The sequence below is a fragment of the Mustela nigripes genome, chromosome 11 (genome assembly GCF_022355385.1).
Source record: "Mustela nigripes isolate SB6536 chromosome 11, MUSNIG.SB6536, whole genome shotgun sequence".
NCBI classification, from domain to species: domain Eukaryota; kingdom Metazoa; phylum Chordata; class Mammalia; order Carnivora; family Mustelidae; genus Mustela; species Mustela nigripes.
In genome coordinates this window covers 3,175,401-3,194,657 of record NC_081567.1, presented here as the reverse complement: position 1 = coordinate 3,194,657, position 19,257 = coordinate 3,175,401, and the positions used below count along the sequence as shown (strand labels likewise).

Sequence of the window (19,257 nt, the reverse complement as noted above, 5' to 3'; positions counted from 1 at the left end):
CTCGATCCCAGGACCCTGAGATCATGACCTGAGCCGAAGGCAGCGGCTTAACCCACTGAGCCACCCAGGCGCCCCCGTTCATGGCATTATTAACAATAGTCAAAAGGTGGCAGCAACCAAGCATCTGTCAACAGATGAATAGATAAACAATGTGGTCCGTCTGCACCATGGAATAGCATTCAGCCTTAAAAAGGAAGGGAATGCTGGTACCGGCCCCAACACGGGTGTACCTGGAGGACGTGATGCTCTGTGAAAGAAGCCGGATGCAGAAGGATGAACACTGTGAGACCCCCATTTATAGGAGGCCCCCGAACGTGTCAAAATCACAGACACAGAGAGTGGATGGCGGGGCCAGGGGCCAGGGGCTGGGAGAGGGGAGGAGTTATGGGTTCAGGAGGACAGAGTCTCAGTTTGGGAAGATGCAGAAGTTCCGGAGACGGATGGTGGTGATGTCTGCACATTAGAGTGCATATTCTCAATGCCACTGAACCCCGCACTTACAAGGGGTCACAACGGTGAATTTTATCTTATGTATTTTTTGCCACAATAAACATATTGAATTTATCTAAACCCTGACACATGGGAAAACATTCATAAAGTTGACATTAAAGCCAGAAAGTGAAGATGCAGAAAGACAGGAAGCCAGTAGATCGGACTCTAGATTGTAGGCATCTCCCAACAGGGCCAAGGGAACGTGATCAGCGGTGTCGGTCATCAAAACCTCATAGAGAGCACAGCACTGTGGCTGAAAGAGGACTAGAGTCTAGAAAGTGTGTGTGCCAAGCCTGGCCCTAACATGCCTCATCTGTGTGACCTTAGGTGGAGCACCCAACCTCTCTGGGCCTCAACTGCAGAATAGTGACAACAAAGGCATCTACATCGTAGATCGGTTTGGAGGGTTAAACAAGGTTCTATCCGTAAAGTGCTTCTAACAGTGCGATACATAGGGGAAACTGTGCATGGCCTGCGTATATATAAACCCAATCTCGAAGGAGGTGCTTTGGTAAAAAGTGGGCTCCGAGCCCAAAATGTTCATTTGAAGTGCTGATCCTTTATGAATTATAATTTCTTTTACAGGCACAGGTATGTGATCTTTTTAAAAAGAGCAGAAGATCTGGCGAGGAGAGGCGCGCTTGAATATGCGTGCTCACGCACAGACAGCTTTCCGGGGAGCTGAGGGTTATCTGGCATCAACCTTATCACGCGCCTCGGAACACCAGATATGCTCAAGTGGATTAGCCCAACGGCACACAGAAAGAAAATTGCTAGTGTACAAGTCCATATTTGCATAGGATTTAGAGTTTGCACCGATTAAGTCCTTACCGCCACAGGTTAATGAAGGAACAGATGTGAATGAGATTTTAAAGGCACAAACCTCTGCAGAGGCAGAAAGAGAGCGCAATGATTATTTGTTTCTAAATATTCACAGTTACACTCATTTCTCACCAAGGTACCCATTACCACTAATAATGTCAAAATGGCAAGCCATAGCTTCAAGTCTCCCCGTTCTGGCCCTAACGGGTTGAGGTTTGCACATGGAATGATGGCTGTCTAAGATGTTCATTCAGATGTTCTGCACAAGAATGATCGGGGAGTAATGGGGGCAGAGAGTGCATTTTCTCTCCACAAGCCACTCCCTGTGCCTTGGGAGCCCCCGGGGCCCCGCCCCCTGCTCTGCTGCTTCCCATCCACGCACGTGATCGTTCCACAGATACTGAAGTTCTCACTCTTTGCCTTGTTCCACCATCGGGGAATCAGGTGAGATTTCTGTTTAGATGAGCAATTCGTTAAGTTCAAGGGCAGGGGTGGACGCAGCTAAACAAGGTCATTCTTCCCTTTCAGACTCTTCTTGACCTCACGCCCATCCTCCAGCAAGAGATGCTTGCTTCCACCAGTGGAAGCATCATTGGGCCCTCGAGGTTTTCACGAGTTCCATAAATACCTATTGATGTGATTATCTTCCCATCCGTCCACCACCCATCTGTCCATCCACCTCCCCGCCCAGCCATTTATTCTTTCCTTCCTTCCTTCCTTCCTTTCTTCCACCATCTGTCTATCCATCCATCCATCTACGTATCTCCATAGTCCTTTGCAGGACCTAGCACAAGCAGGCTTCTAGTGAATGCCCACCCCATTTTATTTGCACTTACTATGAGTAAGTCACTATTCTAAGGGCTTTAAATGTGGACTGAATTGGGCAGTGTTTTTCCTCTAAAAAGACTGACAGGGGTACATGGGCGGCTTAGTCAGTTGAGCATCCAACTACTGATTTCAGCTCAGGTCATGATCTCAGGCTTGTGGGATCGAGCCCCGTCAGTCTCTGCACTCAGTGTGGAGTCTGCTTGAGATTCTCTCTCTCCCTCTGCCCCCATACTGCCTCTCCCTCTCTCTCTCAAATAAATAGAATCTTAGAAAAAAAATAAAATAAAAGAGTAGACTGTTTTATGCTACTCAAGAAACTAAAGAGAAAAAAAAATAGGCTCTTTTAAATGAATGTTGCTTAAACCATTGCAATGAAGGGGCTAAGCGTGAGAGGTATTCTCAGACTGTTCTGAGTGGGTCTGAACTCTTCTGGAGTGGGTTCCCTGAGTGTCTTTTGCATTAATGTTTCTGTAATGCTTTCCTGCTACCAAAGAAAAAAAAATTATTTCCCCTTCCTCTGCCATCACCTAAAAGCCACATTTTATTTTAAGTGTTCTGTCATAGCTCCAAATTAGCGCATTCGGCATTTTGGCCATCGCTTGTAATTCACCGGGTGATCTATCTACACTAACATTTCCATCGTGGTCCTGAGTGGGTAAGGAAAGCCGGCCAGCTGTTGACGCGTCCACTCTGTTTCCGCCGCGGATTGCTTTTCTCATTTGTATTATGCCGTTAAATATCTCAATAAATCAATGATGGAGAAAAGTATCTCTACAAATTAGGGGGAAAATAACATTACAGAACTATTAGCTATAATGAGGTTTGTGCAACTGATTTTCCACGCACTGGGATAATCCCCAGCGCTGGATTCCCATCTCAACCAACACGTGGGAGGCGTGCCTGTCTTTGCACAGACTACAGGCCGCTCTGGGGATCTGACTCAGCAAGCCTCCGGACCCCAGGTGAGGCTGCCCCGTGCCGGGACGCTCAGGGGACCCCAGCCTGGCTTTCCCTCCCCATTCGGACAGCTCCTCCATCACGTTCCTGGGAAACTCAGGATGGGCCAGAAGAGAAGAGCAGAAGTGTCTTCCAAAGCCGCTTCCCTGACTGCCAGGTGTCTGGTGCAGAGTCCCCGGCTGGCAGAGGGCTCTGAATGTCCTGGCTGGCCTTCAGGCGGACACCTCCTGATGTCTGTGGGAGGGGGGTCCAGGGCGGGGAGCGAGCCCAAATCACGTTTGTGTGGGGCCAGTCCTCCCTCCCCATTCCTGGACGCCTGAGGGAGCACCTGCCCGGACTCTCGCTACCACCCCCGCCCCCGGCAAGGTAAGTGCGTGGGACACTGCTGCATAATGAACCTTGCAAGAGTTCCTATGGGGATCCCATTGGTCACGCACCCCAAGTCCCACCGGCCTCAAGGGAGGCGCACACACAGTCTGGCTCCTCAGCGGTCGCGTGTTTCTTTAAGGAATGTGAACTCTTTGCTTTGTCCTTGCTGCCTTCACGGCCTTCTCTGTGCCCTAAACAGGCGGAGAGGCTGATAGTAAAGGTCCTTAAAGAAAGAACATTTTTGGGGCGCCTGGGTCGCTCAGATGGTTAAGCATCTGCCTTCGGCTCAGGTCATGATTCCAGGGTCCTGGGATCGAGTCCGGTGTCAGGTTCCCTGCTCGGCAGAGTCTGCTTCTCCCTCTGCCTCTGCCCCTCCCTCTGCTTGTGCTCTCTTTCTCTCTCTCAAAGAAAGAAATAAAATCTTAAAAAAGAAAGAAAGAAAGAAAGAGCCCTTTTCCCACCTAATAGCTTTGGCCGCCTCGGAGCCCACCTGCCTACAGCAGACAGAACGTGTCCCTTCTCATCCTGTGGCCCCCGCCTCCCCTCCGCCCGGCAGCAAGAGGCACATCTGCTCCCAGATAATGTCCTAATAAACCTGGAAACATGAACACCTCTCTTCTCAATTGAGATGGAGCCCAGCTCAGGCACATCGGCGGGCCGCTCAATTTACCCCTCCAACGCCCGGAACCGAGCTGTGTGCTGCCGGTACTCAGACAGACGCCAGGCCCCCACAAAAGTTTGATTTCATGGACAATTAAACAGGGTCTCCATGCTGAATGAAACTGTCACTCACGGGCCCCAGATTTCTGGTTCCACTAACTCACGCAACCAGCAACGTGACTGTCAGCCCGCAGCCCGGAGCAAAGGGAGGCCTGTCAGCTATTTATTTCTTAAACACTGCCTTTTCTCTCTGTGTCAGTGGTCAGTCTCCGTTCGAAATCTAACTGAAGCAGTGGGGTTCAAACATGAGGCTAAATACCTTTGAGGAAAAAAGAAAAAAAAATCACCTTTTATCTGATCTGGTTGAAGGCAGGAGATAAAATGAGATGAAGGTCTAGAAGCAAAGGGTACCTATGCCCAGAAGGAGGCCGGCACCGGGCAGGAGGACAGGAGGGAGCGCCGGGCCGGGGAGGTTGGATCAGCGGCAGCCGCCCGCCGGCCTCCCGCTTGCCACATTTGCTGACTTGGGGATTTCCATCGGTTTTAAACCTTTGGAATAAGGCTGAATTTCTTCTTTGTTCAGCCGGAAAGTCCCAGCGCCAAAGATGGAACATGAACAAAAAGAGCGGGGAGACGCAGACAGGTGTGTGTGTGGGGGTGGTGGGGTGCGATCAGGGCCCGGGACCAGGGGCCTGTCCTCTGGCGGGCCAGCTCTCTGCTCCGGGCTAACCACCCTGTTCGTGAAAAAGCGCTGCCTGCGCCGGGTCGGTCCTAAACTTGAATTTCACGGCTGCCTCGGAGAGGAAAATATATTTATAGCTCCTTTAGTGCCATTCCAGTCTATTGTGTAAATATGTAAATTTGGTTTCGTGAGCTACACAATAAAATGCCTTGGGATAATTTGTGTAAATAAATCATCTGCATAAGCCCACTGCACAGCTTCCATGGCCTTCCGGGGAACTTTGCGACACGGACTCGGAGGAAACGTAGCACAACCCTAGACGGGCCTCTTTCGCAAGGCTGTCCCTGGCTCCGTGCGCTCACTGACTGTCCTTCCCGGGAAGGAGAGAGTCCGCGTTCTGGCCCAAGACGCTAATCTCCTAGCTGCTGTCAAGTGGGCAGTGGGGCGACCCCGCGGAATTTGCAGCGGTTACCGTGACAGTGCAGGAGAGGAAGAGGCTGTGTTGCCACCTGCCCCTGCCTGCCCCAGCCCGCTGGGCGCCTCGTGGCACCAGCCACTAAGCTGATGAGCTGCCTGTCTCCCTGGTGCAAGGCGGAGACTTGCCTGGGTGGGGAGATGGCAGACCCAGCAGACAAGTGACTCGGGCTCTCCAGACACTTGGTGGCAGGGACCCGCGGGGGCCAGGTGGACTCCATCAAAAATAAGTCCTCCTCATGGCAACCTGGGCCCATCTCCCAGATCCCTACTCCCCTCGAAAATCACTCCCCTGCCTGGAGAAAGTCTTGCCAGAGAGCTTCAGTGGAGAAAATAAGATAGAGCATTTAATGTTTTGTGTAATGAGGCCTGTAATAGATGACAGCTGAGATCCAAAGCCCTAAGGCACCAGCAAGGTGTTTAAATATTGACAATCCATAAAAGCATTTCATTTGCCTCTGAGTTGCTGCTGGCCTCTGTCACGGGAGGGAGGAGGCACCCCTCTGTGGGGAGATGGCGAACCCCGAGGCCGCTCTGGTTCGGTCCACGGTACAAAAGGGGAAATTGGGCAGAAGAGAGCAGAAGTGAAATCTTCAGCGCTCATGGAACAAGACAGCATCTCACAGGTCAGCCTCCTTTTGCATCGTGGTCCCCGGGGGTCGGTTTCCTCATTGTGGCGCCAACTGACGGAGCTCAGGGTCCTGCGGATCTCTGGAGGTGTCCACCCGGCCAAGGCCCTCGGGGAGCGAGGCTCAGTGCGAGACCTAGCCCCGCGTCCTGGTTGGCTCTTCACACCACCGTGCAGACTGCCCAAAGCTGTGCTCCTTCCAACAGGCCACCTGCTTCCTTCTTTAGGGTAGATGGAAGTTATGCTAACCCCATGAGAAGCCTGAGAATCAAAACCTCCCTTTTGCTCAGAAGATGCCAGAATATGCTCTCCTCTGCTAGGATTCTGAGCCCATGCAGCCATGTCTGGCTGCTGACATGGTCCATTCCCCACGCTGACCTCTGACCCGGAGATGCCCTTTCCAAAGATGTGCTGTTGCCCTTGACTCCTTAGGACATCATCGTGGGATACACGTGTGTGTATATATATGTATTTTTAAAATCTTAAGCTGAGCTTTACATTTTGAGATAATTGTAAACAGAACCGCATGCAGTTACGGGAAATCATGCAGAGAGAAACCATGTGTCCTCTCTCTGGAGTCCGCCAACAGGATCGTCTTGCTGACACAGCCCAGACATGGAGCATTCCCGTCACCCCAGGGACCCCACTGAGGTCCTGTCACAGCCGCTGTTTCAGCGGGGGTTGGCAGGGGGATGGTCCTAACATTCTAGTCAGGGAGCAATCCCTCGGCAGAAGGAGGGGAGTTGGCAGGGGTCCGCTGTGTTTGTGTGTCCTCTAGTGCAAGGCCTCTCACATTTTCTCGGGCCAGAGATTCCATTGGCAGCCTGCTGACTCTGAAGGGACACCTTCTCGGAATGGCTTTAGTTGCATAAAACATGAAGGGAAGCCAGTTATGCTGTTAATGCTTGTAAGTACCTAGAGGTGACCGAAGGTTCCCGGCAGCACCGTCTCCCTGGACTGCGGACCATGTGGGTCATGGGTGGTTTTTGTTGGGTGACCTGTTGGGCTACGTGGTTCTCTGGAAGGCGGGTACACAGGCCTGGATTTTGGGGGGCACTGTAATGCCAGGGCCACGCTGGGTGATGAGGTCTGGGCAGTGTTCAGACGACGAGGGAAGCCATGCTGTGAGGCGCCTGTGAGGCCGGGATGGGGTGGGAAGCAGCGTGACTTCTGTTGCTGCCAATTCCGCAGGCTCTTCAGCTATGCCTGTGGTTTCTTACCTACTGTGGTGGGGGGGGGTTGAATGGTGTCCCCCCAAAACTCACGTGCTCAAGTTCTGATCCCCAATGTCCCAGCATGTGACTTTATTCAGAAATAGGGTCTTTGCAGATATAATTAGTCAAGACGAGGTCTTGGGGGGGTGCCTAACCCGGTATGACCGGTGTCCTCATTAAAAGGAGACAGCCAGGCACGGGGATAGAAGGGCGCCCAGGGAGAAGGCAGGCATGGGGGTGAGGCCTCCATGAGGCAAAGAATGACCTAGACTGAGAGCAAACCACCTGAAGCCGGGAGACAGGATGGAAGAGACACTCCCTCACGGCCTCAGAGGACCCCCCCTCCCCCGCCATGCCCTGCCCTCGCCTGCCCAGCCTCCAGACAGAGGCAGGACCTCTGCCCAGTGTGGGCCCCGGGGCTCTGGCAGCCAGAATAAGTGAACACACCTGTGCTCACGAGGCAAGGACAAACTGGATTTCAGTTAGGGGTCAGTGATGTCCACGGATCTCAGGAATTCTCAGGAGCCCCTTGCTGGGCCTGATAGCTCACAAAGCTACCTTTGCAATGAATGCTCTCCCCAGATTCGGGGAGAAAAGCGTCGAGTTGCTTCCTTGGGGTAGATGCGGCCCCCATGGCTCTCGGCTGGGCCCAGACCTCACTGGGCCCGTGTTTGAAGGTCTTGAAGTCTCAGAAAGTGCTCGGGAATCACATGTCCTCAGCGGGGCACCTGCTGTCCACTCTCGGGGCTGCCTACTTTCAGAGCGACAGGCTGGTAGGGGGCCCAGTGGATGCAGAAGGCCCATCACCGATTTGAGACCCCTGCTTCCAGAACAGACCAAGTGCCTTGTTCAATACAAGCTCCCAGGACCCCTTGGGTGGACGCGCTGAACATGCAAGTGCTTGAGCCAAAGAATTTTTCACATCGCCCTTAAAGGATGCTGTTTTGGTCTCAGGCACCAGATTTTCTACTTAGGACTTTCTGGGAGGGGCTTGCGACTAGTCATCTCTCAGAAGCAGTTTGTCCGGCAGTCTGACACAGGGATGAATGTGACCCTGCGGACCTTCCCTCTCAGTCCAACGGCTTCTTGAAACATCCTACTATAGCGATGCCCAGCGCCGTGGGCGGGCTCCGGCGGTGAGCTTTCTGCTGGCAGCCCTGGCACACCATGGGTTTTCATGCTCAGATACGATTAAATGTGCCGCCCTCTGAAGGTCACTGGACGTGCTCTGTGTTCTTTGTGTTTGGTGACACCCCCTAGCTCCAAGGACTAAGGACTGGCTCAGCGCAGCAGAGACGGATTTTCCAATAATGTCCGTGCTTCGTTATTACCGCTTGCTGGGAGGGAGGGAGCGAAAACCCTTAGGGCGGACAGGGCAGGGAATAGACCTTAGACCTCATTTTCAGGAGCCTAAAGATGGGACACATGACTTGTGGGCTTCACTGTGATCACAAAGGAGTGGGGCTCAACTGGGTGCAAAGATGCAGAGCCCGAGATGAGCCCCTGGAAACACTCTTGGATTCCCACCGCGAACAGGAAGCGTATGCAATTGTCCCCAAGTTTGTGCGTGTGTGTTTCTGAGGATGACAATGACCACGCCTCTAGGGACGCACGCTGTGGCGAAACACGGAGACTCTCATGCCCACGAGGTGACGGAGCAGAGAGAGAGACATGCCTAGCATTTCATCAAGTTCCCCTCATGTCTGTGTTGTTAGGAAAAGGCTGTGAGGAAGCCGAGGGCTCGGACTCTCAGGCGTCCACCTTGACAGGTGTCCCGGCCCCACCCCTTACCTGAGGGCCTGGCCTCGATGACGTAGCCGGTGGTGGGCGTCCTGCCTGCGTTCCCCTCGGTCCACTGCAGGGTCAGTTCGGAGGCTGACTTGGTGACCAAGACATCTCTGGGGGACCCTGGGGAGCCTGTGGGGTAAAAGAGACAGGGGAGGGTGGAGATTGGCACTCGGGGGGCTCCTCATGCCCCAGATGGTGCCTGCCCTGTCCAGGCTGTCTGCTTCTCCAGGCAGATGGCTTAGCCTTGCCCGGTCACACTCTGCTCATCCCAGATGTGGGAAGGCTACAGTGGCCTCACATGGGGCCAGTGGTGGGCCAGATGTGAACAGAGACAAGCCATGCAACAGGCCTAGGACTGTGCCTGGCATGTGGTGGGCCTGCCGTGAACCTAGATCCTGTCACCCTCGCCCTGCTGAGAATGCAAGCAAAGGCCAGAATCGTTTAAGTGGGAAGCTATGGGGCTTCTTTGCACGATGTGAAGACTTCACACTTCTTTTGTATATCTTATTTCCAAAATTCACTCATTTTGGGGGTGCCTGGTGGCACAACTGGGTGGGCTTTTGCTTTTGGCTCAGTTCATGATCTCAGGGTCATGAGTTCGAGGCCTGAGTTAGGCTCCATGCTCAGTGGGGAGTCAGCTTGGGTTTCTCCCTCTCCCTCTGCCTCTGCCTCCAACAAAAGTAAATAAATAAACCTTTAAAAAATTCACTTGTTCTTTCCAAGGCTTTCCAGAAAATAGCCCTGAACATTACGTGTTTAAGACCTAGGAATTTGCTCATCTCTGTTTAACAAGTCCATCTGGAGAGGTTGGTGCTGGCAGGAGCTTTTGAAGATAACCTGCTGCCGAAAGACCTCTGTGTTTCTGTTGCTCTTGGTGGGCCACCACCACCGGGGCTGCTGTGAGGACGGGCCCATCTGGCACGGCAGTGGACAAGGGGCCCTGGGCGGAGCTCCACTTACCCTCCGCTGGCCCGGCTGTGACGTTGGCTTGCAGCTCGGGCCCGTAGGCGATGGTCCGCGCCTGCACGCGGAAGAAGTAGGTGACTCCCTTGGTGAGATCGCGCACCTTCAGCCAGCGGCGCCAGTTCCCCTTCACGTCCACTGTCACCACCTTGCTCACTCCTGCAACCACAGAGAGAGAGCAAAGGCGCGGGGGAGGAGGGGTGTCTGGAGTCAGAAGCGCCAGGAGTTCCACCCATGTTGCCGTGACAACAGTGACGGTGGCCCCTACTTGCAAAGGAAGGATTTCTTACAATTAGGAGGAGTTTAAGTGGTGGTAATGGCCAATTTTCAGCACAGATAAGTGTAATTAGAGTTCAAGGCTGATAAGTGGTGCTAGCAAAGGGAAGAACCAGCCTCATGGGGCGACGCAGGGAGGTGGCCCACAAGTCCCATCTTGTGCCGGGGAGGCTCCCCTCCCCCGTGAGAGGTTCCCCTCATGCCCCAGTCAGGTTCCCCTCCCCACGGACTCTGCGCCGCACAGGCTCTGTGTTGCTTATTTTGGTGACCCAGAGCTTCCCAATTCTGGAGAAGAGAGCACGGACCCCCTAAGAGACCCCCTAAGAGGGGTCTCCAGCCCGACTGGGCTGGCCAACCTGTGGCCTAAAGGCCCCCCAGCCACAAGTGAGAACTTGGTCCTTGGACTTGGAAGCAAGGATGAAGAAAGACCACCATACCAAATATCGAAGCCCTGATCGAGCTAGGAGGACAGACAGACAACAGGTCGCGGACATAAATGAAGTGAACGTGTTGTTGGCTGTATTCTGTGTCATGAGAAAATCAAGATTTAACATTTGGGGAGGAAGACGCATAGTGAAAATTATATGATTGCAGCGTTTTCCAGGACAGAAATGGGGCTCCCTGGTTAAACCAGTTTGAAGATGACGTGTTCAAAAAAAGTCTCGTAAGCTCCAAGGCCAGGATTTCTGAGAATTTTCACCCCATGTGTGTCGATGGGGCATCCCTGGGGGAGGACGAAAGGGCACCCTGCTCTGACATTAGCCAGGAGAGCTGGCCAGGAGAGCAAACGGACCGTCCAGGGTGGCTGTGGCCGGGCCTGCCCTCTGTGTGGATGGCTGGTCCTATCCCCACCCTTCATCCACGTGTAGCCTTGAACTCAGAAGAGCCCCACGAAGTGTGTTCTTTATTACAAAACGGGTTCACCCTTCAAAGTCATCAAAGCCAATGTCTCTTGTCCTACAGTTGTCCCAATACCTTCTGGCAGTTTCACTGTTTTCACACCATGCCTTGTACAGAACATTGATTCAGCTAAATGAGTCTCTTCCAGACTCTTTCAGAATGATTCTTACCATGTTTGAGTGACCTCTGAATCTGAGGTTTCTGGGCCATTTCTGCCCTGAGAGGCTGCCCTCCTCACCTTGCATGGCTCAAGAAAGGGGTTTCGGGATGACAGTTTGCACAATGACCATCATTGCAAATGTGTGGGATCTTCTTGGATATAAAGTTATTCTGCATAGCACTTCCCCTCTTTTTAATTAACAAATGCCTTCCTTTTCCCCAGAGCAGAAACAAAGCCATGTGCAGATTTTGTGAATTCCATCCCACTAGGTGGTAGAGCTGGTCCGACCTCCCCTGCATCTCAACGATGTCAGAATCTTATTTATTTAGTCAATTTTTAAACCGTGCCCTGCACTACAAAGCCCTGGGGTGCAATCACATAAAATACTACCGTTTAAAACATTAAAAAGAAACATAAAAGTAGCTCTGCCATAAAATCCGTTCCCCAAGAACATGACTCAGGCTCTGCGTGGCTTGGTGCTCCCCACCATGACCATGGGACTGGCCCTGGGGAGGCAGGATGAGGCGGGCCCATCTTCTCGATGGAGTGACCCCCGGGGCCCACTGGCAGGGGGAGGCTACTGGGTTTTCTGCCGCCTTGGCCCGGGCTGGTGAGTTTGCCTGCGTGAATCCCAGGCACCACCCAGCGCCTGGGCCAGGAGGCAGGAAAAGCAGTCAGTAGAACCACCACTACTCGGCATCACCATTTCACAGCGTCCCCCATTCTTGATGGCACAGACGTGTATAAACTCACACGTCATGTCTTCTGCGATCTTTGCAAGAGGGCCAGCATTCCCGCAGAGTTCATAGGACTCTAGCCCTCCAGGAAAGATGCCTGAGGTTTTCACTATATTGGCCGCTCCATCTCTGGGGCATCGGGAAGAACCACAAACAGTTCAGAGACCCACCTGCTATTTTCTTGATTTCCTGTTGGAAATCTGGATCCAGCATGAGGGCAACAGGGGTTGGGTTTCTCCAGGAGACCCCCACTCTAGGGCCCTGCACATGGAGCAGTTTGACCAGCTGCTGCCCTAGGGGAGGGGACCCAATGAAGACTTCCTGGAGCCACAAGAGGAGCCCCCGACTCCTGCCTGCATCCAGAAGAGACAGAGCTCGGTATGGAAGTGGGACAGTGAGGGCCACAGGAGCCTGCCTGAGGTGCAGGGCAGCCTGACCTCAGCAAGGCACGGGACGCCGAGCTGTGTGTTTGCCATCACTGCCTTCTGTTCAGCCCCTCTGGCCTCGTCTCTGAGCATCTGGTCCTTTTCACTATATAACGACACACACCGTCCCATGAGCAACTGAAGTTCCCCTTGCCCCTCGCCAGCCCCAGGTCAAAATGCCCCAAAGGGCCTAAGGCTAGAGAGAGGTCACGGGCGAGGCTCTGCCCTTTCCTGGCCAGTGTTCTCTGCCAGGACTGGTGGCTGTGGTCTGGCCAAGCCAGGGATTCTGGCAGATGCCATCCGACCAGGCAGGCTCACAGTGACACTGATGTTAGTGAGGAGCAGAGCAGGGGCACCCCAGAAGATCACAGGGTCAACCAGGGTGGTGAGCTCTGCTCCTCAGCAAGAGCCCGTTGGCTGGGGGCCAGGGAAGCCAGAGGACGGGGGTAGGACATGGGGGGTCCGTGGCTGGCCTCACCCCCGGCTGGAGCGGGGGTTAGGGCTGTTTCACGATGGGTTCTGCAGTTGAAATGGAGGGTGCTCTGACTTGCGGAAAGCCTGGAGCTCAGTGGCAGCTTCAGTGTTTCCCATCACCAGCCCCAGGCCTGGACCAGCCACGCGACGGAGCAGGAATCACGGAGTCTGGGATGTGACTGAGCCACCAACGTGGTTCAAGTTTGGGAGTCTGGACGGTTTGCTCTCGAGTGCCCCAGGGATCCGAGGAAGCCGTGAGCCCCGAGATGCTGGAGAAATGCATGAGCTGCCAAACTCTCCTCCTGCCCTGACTTCAGAGTGGATCACGCTCACTGCCCAAGGCCAGGAAGATCCAGGTGGGCGGAACCAGCCCTCCTAACACAGAAGAGACGATGCTGGTGACCCACAGTCTTATTACTTGTGGGAAGAGGCGAAACGGTGCTTCCAAGTGACTCCACGTGTTGTCACTCGAGGGAGAAGGGCAAGCGCCACAGATGGCCAGGAGACACTTTGATGACCACTTGGTACGCTCCTCTCTGCAGCCTTCATGCATGTTTACTTGCAGAAGTACAGGCGTTCCAGAGGTTTCCCCATCATGGTGGCTCTCGAACCAGCCTGCCCCAGTTCAAACTCCTTGCGAGTTCGCAATACCCCCCTGTAGCCCTGGGTGGCCATCTCAAGGGCTCGAAGCCCGAGTTCTAGGGAGATGTGAGTAAAAGCGGCCGCTGCACCCTGCAGCCGCGGGAGGACTCGGACCAGTGCGTGCAGGTGCTTCACACAAGCCTGGTCTGTAGAGTGCGCTGCACCATCGCACCTACGATGACGGGCATGCATGTGGGGCTGTGTTTACAGGGAGCACGGAGAAGCCACGGGTCAGCCACGCACGAGGGACCGGAGTGTCTAGCTACATCATGTGAGTGATGCCGTGTTGCTGTGTTTGCTGGACCACAACCCTGAACACACCAGGGAAACCACATGCACGATCATCTCCCTGGAAGGTGAGGCGAGGCTGTGGGTTCAGGTACATGGAGAGCCAGCTGTGGGTTCTGGGACATCGGGACAGCGGAACTCGGGGGACAGAAAAGCAGGGCCTGCCGTGGCTCGCGATCAGGTGGGGACAATGGCCGTAGTCTTGCTTGGACAGCAAGTACTTTTACAACACTTGGGGAGCCATTCTGGGTGCCAGGTCGAGGGGTGCCTGCCACGGAGTTTCTAGAGATTCTGCAAACCCATTACTGCCCTGATTTGGAAAAGCCACTTATCTGAGGGAGCACGGGCAGACTCACTGTCTTGGTGAGGAGGTCGCGAATCTTGGTGACCCTCTCTCCTTTGCGTGGCACTAGGGTACACATGCTGTGTGTGCATGTGTGTACACACCTGGGCATATGTGTACACAATATTGGGCAACAGAATGGACGATGTCCAGCGGCTCTCTGCCCTTTGTCCAGGCACTACGAGCACATGCAGATGCTCCTTCTGATTTGTGCCACTGGGACCCTGACCCCCACCACGCCCTGGCCACTTGGTCCCCAGACAGGCACCCGGATCTGAAAGGCACACAGCAGGTGTGACTGAGCCCCCGCGGGGCCAGGGCTGTGCCCTCTGCCATTCCCAAGCCACATCCTGCCCGGCCTCAATGATTATTCAGCAAAGTGTATCAACGGTGTGAGACTCTCGCTGCATGTTTTTGTGTCTCTGATTTGGGATTGATGTTTCCTGCAAGCATTTCTTCTTTCCTAGCACTTCATAAAATAACAATGAATTTTATAGTCAATAATGGCATTTTAGATTCGAAGACATAAAATTTCGTGCTTAAATTTTCTTCAAATCAACCCCCTGTTTTACTTGAACGTACTTATTTTAAAAGGAAACTTTTATCATGGCTTTAAATGGAGTGCCAATATTATTTGATGTGTTGGTTGTATTTTTTCCTCCTAGACATTAAGTAATCTGTAATGGTTACAGTCTGGCTGTATGTCTTTCCAGGGGGAGCCTGCCCTGGGCTGGTCTCCCTTTTCTGGCCCGGTGCTGGGCAAACAGCAGGCGAGGAACAAAGTCTGTGGGGCTCTCCGAGAGCACGTCAGCTGTTTGTGGGGAGGAGCGAGGGGTATGGGAGAGATTACGGCAGTGCCAGAGAGAGTAACACAGCAAGGACAGGGCTGTGCCCGCGAGCGACCGAGCCCGCGGCTACTCCCTTCACTTCCCTTGCTAGGCGGTGCGCAGTCTCCACTGCAAACACACGCATGCCCCGTCCCCACTTCTCACCCCCAGACCCCCAGTTCCAAGCTCCTTGCCAGGTGCTGCAGCGTCGCTGGTCTTCCCGGGCCCGAACCTCTGTGCTGGGCCGCGACCCCTTCTCCCCCAAAGCTTCTGTATCTTCTCTTTCCATCTCAAATTCATCTTTATGCCTTTGTCATTGGGTCTCTCAGGCTCCTCTGTGTGCAAGTATTTCCTCTGCTCTCCTTGGAGGGTCTGTGCTTCTGCTGATTGATCCCTGGAAGTGTGGAGCTGATCAATAAATCTTTTCATTCCACGGCATTGAGACTGTGGTTGTAGCCAGAGGGGGGCCGGGACCCTCCCGAGAAGAGCAGAGAAAATGACGGGGGTTAAACCCTCTTGGGCCCTGCCGCTTCAGCCCTGGTGACACGGCCCTGGTGACACGGCCCTGGTGACCGGTCCTGCTGTTCTCATGTGACCTCCTCCCCACTCCTCAGGCTTGGCGTCAGGACCCCGGGCCCAGCCTAAGTGGCCCATGAGCAGTGGAGCTTCCCTGGGAAGGCCTTCGCCTGGGGCTGGGAGCTCGGTGTGCCTGGATCCTCCCAATACTGGTCACCCTCACATCGCGGACCATTAGCAGGTGTATTGCTTCTCTCCTCACTGGAATACAGACTCATGGACTCAGGGAAGCAAGGATCTTGATAAACAGTTGGGTGAGGACCCCTGCTTCCCCAGCTCTGTGGATTCCCGCATCTAGAATAGTACTTGGCATGCAGCAGGTGCTTAATAAAGACTCGAGGAAATGAAGGCGTGAAGGGTGTCAGCAGATACACCTCTGAGGACGCTGGGGGCTCAGCACCCCTCCTAGGAAGCCCATGGAAGCTGATGGGCCTCTGTGCTCCCTGTGGTCCTAACAAGTGGTGCCCACGGGGACGCAACAGTAACAGGAGAACTTGGATCAAGGGGTGAAGGTCAAAGGTGTCTCATTGTAAGTCAGTCAGGAGAGGGCTGTTCTGGAGCCCAGGGCGCGGGGCTTCTGGTCCCGGCCCTGCCACGACTCACAGGCCTCTTGTGGGTGAGGCTGCCCACAGTCAGCCTAGGGAGTGGCGTGTGTGCCCCAGTGAGGCCAGCCATCCCTGTGCTCCCCTCAGGCCTCACCTTGGACTGGTGCTAAGGGCTCGTAGACCACTCGGTAGCCCTGTAGGACGCCGTTGGCTGCTGCTGGTTCGCCCCACGAGACGTTAAGCGTGGTAGAGGTTATTTCTGAGAACGCCAAAAAGCTGGGGGTCCCGGGAGCTGGAGGAACAGAGCATAAAGGGGCTTTCAGTCAGGCTGCTTTATTGGTCATTTACATCCACGTCTATGCCTCCGCATAGGATAAAAGTGCTATTAGATGTTATTTTCAACTCAGTAAGTCTCCACGCTCTGGAATGAAAAGATTTATTGACCGTCTCTGAACTTCCCAGGATTAATCAGAAACCGGGACCCTCCCGAGAAGAGCAGAGAAAATGATGGGGTTTAAATGCAAAGGAGCCTGAGAGACACAGTGACAGAGGCGTAAAGAGGAATAAGACAGGCAGAAGCAGAAGGAAAGGCAGATGGCTTCTGGCTTTGGTTCCAGCAAATGAGGCCGCTGGAGGCCCTGCCCACCTCACCTCCCTTGCCTGTGGGTTCAGGGGGGCCCTCTGGAGCTCCACCCTGGGGCTGGGGAAGGGGGGCCCCAGCCAGCCACTTGGGGCGGGAGAAGCTGCCTGTGGGCCAGGAGGGCCAGGCATGGGGTCAGGGACAGAGCCTGCTCCCTGCCCCCTTCCCTGGGTTCTGTGGAGCGTTTTGGGGTCCAGACTGATCCCCAAAATCAGCACATGTCTTCCTGGCTGTGCTCCCGTCAGTCACCCTGTGACCTGCCAAGTCCTCGGTACCCTGGGGAGTAACAGGTGACCCAGCTTAGATTCCAGAAGCGGCCCCTCCCGGCTGCTGGCTGAGGCCCTCAGGAAGCCACCCTTGCCCGTTGGTCAGTCATCTCACAGGAAGGACCCGTGATGCTCGGGAGTCCCCATCTCTAGGAGATGAAGCACCTGGTAGGTTTCACTGGCTGAGCTCATGGTCCTGCACAGGACAGGTGTCCCTGGCTCTCCTGGCCTTACATTTCCTGGGTCCCACACACGAAGCACCTCTCAGAGATCCCCGGGACCAGCTGCATTCCCTGGGAATTCCTGACCACTTCTTAAGTTCTCCAGGCTGCTTGGGAAGCTGAGAGGTGGGAGAGAATGAGGCTGGAAACACTCTGTGTGTGGGGACGGGCAGCAGGCAGGATGACCCCCGGCTCCATAGAGTTCTTGGGCCTGGTTGGTAGCAGGAGTCAGGAAGGTGGCAGGAGCCGCTTCCAGTGGTCTGTGGCCTGGAAACCCGGGGAGCACCTGATACTGTGGCCTAGGCTCCGTGCACAGGCGCTGGTCTCCCAGTGGTGTGGACGTGCTGGGGTCAAGACCCCAGTAAGAAGCTCCCTGAGGGAACCTGATGGAGGCCTGGGTGCGGACTCAGAGTCTGCCTGCCCTCCGCAATCCTAGAGGGTCCCAGGGAGAACAAGCACCACTCCCAGCCCTCTCACCGGTACCGGAGGCCGCGACACAGCAGGTGGAGGCCAGGCCCTGGGGGAAGGAGATGAACTGAGCCCAGGCCTGCCTCTCCAGAAGGCACCCAACACACAGCTGTGTGTTACAGGTCAGGCAGAGCAGAGAGCAGTGCGGACAGAGAGTGAGGCCCGCTGTTTCAGCTGGGCTTGGGGGCAACTATAGGTTTGGGGGCAGAGGGGTGCCCAGTGGAAGCCCGGGGGAAGGAAACACATTGCGCTCCTACCGGCCTGATGGGTGCGTCCCTGCCGGGGGTCACTCTGCGGCCCGTCTCCCGCCGCGTTGAAGGCAGAGATGCTGACCAGATACTGGGTGTGGCTGGTCAGATTCTTCAGCTTCAGCACAGTCTCTGGCAGGAACAGGACCTTCATCTTCTCTGTTTCGTTCTGGCTGTCTGCCTCCCAGTAGTAAACCTGTTGGAAAGAGCCAGAGGTTAGAGGCAGTCCGTGGGGATGGGGGTGGCAGCCCTGTTTTGGAGCTCGTTGGGGAAGGGGCAGGCCCAGTAAGCAGGACCGTGGGCCTGAGCCCAAAGCCCCTGGGTGGGGCCACGCTGTGGCCGGGAAGGCAGAGAGCAGGGGAGAGGGAGGTCTGAGCCAGGGTCAGGCAGGGGTTCCTCAGCTGCTACTACAGTTTGGGAAGCCAGTAATTTGTGTTTCTGAGTTTTTCTTCCAGCCTTGGAGCTTTGCCTAACTGAACACAGAAGTAGCACTTTCCTCCAGCTCCCCGTGAATGCCTTCCCCCTTCCAGAGCTGGGGGCTTTTGCTTACGGCCTCTGCCCCATTCCTCAGTCTTCTGGACAGGAGGAGACCGACTGTATTCATCCCTGCTCCAGCCTGTGCAGAGAACCCGAGGCTCAGCCCTGTGCTCCCACGGCAGGTCAACACGTGAGTCTTCAATCCACGTGGCATGAAAAATAGCCCGGGGAGAAACCAGGTTGGGGTCAGCATTGTGGGGAAGGCCCCGTGCTTCTCCCAGATGTGTTTCCCCTCCCCCAGTTCATATGTGCTCCTGGGCGAGTAGATGCCCGAGTACAATGGCTGGACGAGGTGTCCAGGATCGCTTCCCTGGACAACTGGCCGAGGACCGCCGCCCTGTGCCAGGGCCAGCCCGGCTGCCCAAAAACAACACCCATTCATGGATCCACCTTGGCTCTGCAGGCTGAAACCCAGCCAGGCCTTTAGAGCCGCTGGCCCACAAGGCAGCCCGCCGCAGAGCCGGGGAGTGCCTCCCGCATGGGTGCGCACCCTGACCGCGGGCACTGCCGACTCGGCCCGGCGGGGGCCAGCCTCTGCTCTCCCAACTGCGCACATCCAATCCTGCACTTGGTCAGGCCTTACTAACTTGAGATCAATACCCAAGTTCAATGTCTTTATCATTAAGGAAATTAGAAAACATATTTTGGACATACATAAATAGCATCTTGCCTCCAAGCTCACAGGACTTCGCATTACCTCATTCATCACTGTAACAGCCCTGCCGTGGAGGAAGGTATTTATTTTCATCAAACACTGACAAAAATCATTTTTAAATGGACATTTAATTGGCCCAATAGTCGTCGGGG

At 54.7% G+C, this 19,257-nt stretch overlaps 1 protein-coding gene across 1 annotated transcript in view; it reads right to left on the bottom strand.

Moving 5' to 3' along the window:
* Window positions 1–19,257, bottom strand: part of SDK1 (sidekick cell adhesion molecule 1) — a 510,153-nt gene that overhangs the window by 20,166 nt on the left and 470,730 nt on the right. The window contains exons 36-39 of the mRNA XM_059414328.1: window positions 17,923–18,109; window positions 16,225–16,362; window positions 9,875–10,036; window positions 8,918–9,043 (exon numbers count right to left, since the gene is read on the bottom strand). Coding sequence (XP_059270311.1) covers window positions 8,918–9,043; window positions 9,875–10,036; window positions 16,225–16,362; window positions 17,923–18,109 — 613 coding nt within the window. The remainder of the gene's footprint in view (window positions 1–8,917; window positions 9,044–9,874; window positions 10,037–16,224; window positions 16,363–17,922; window positions 18,110–19,257) is intronic.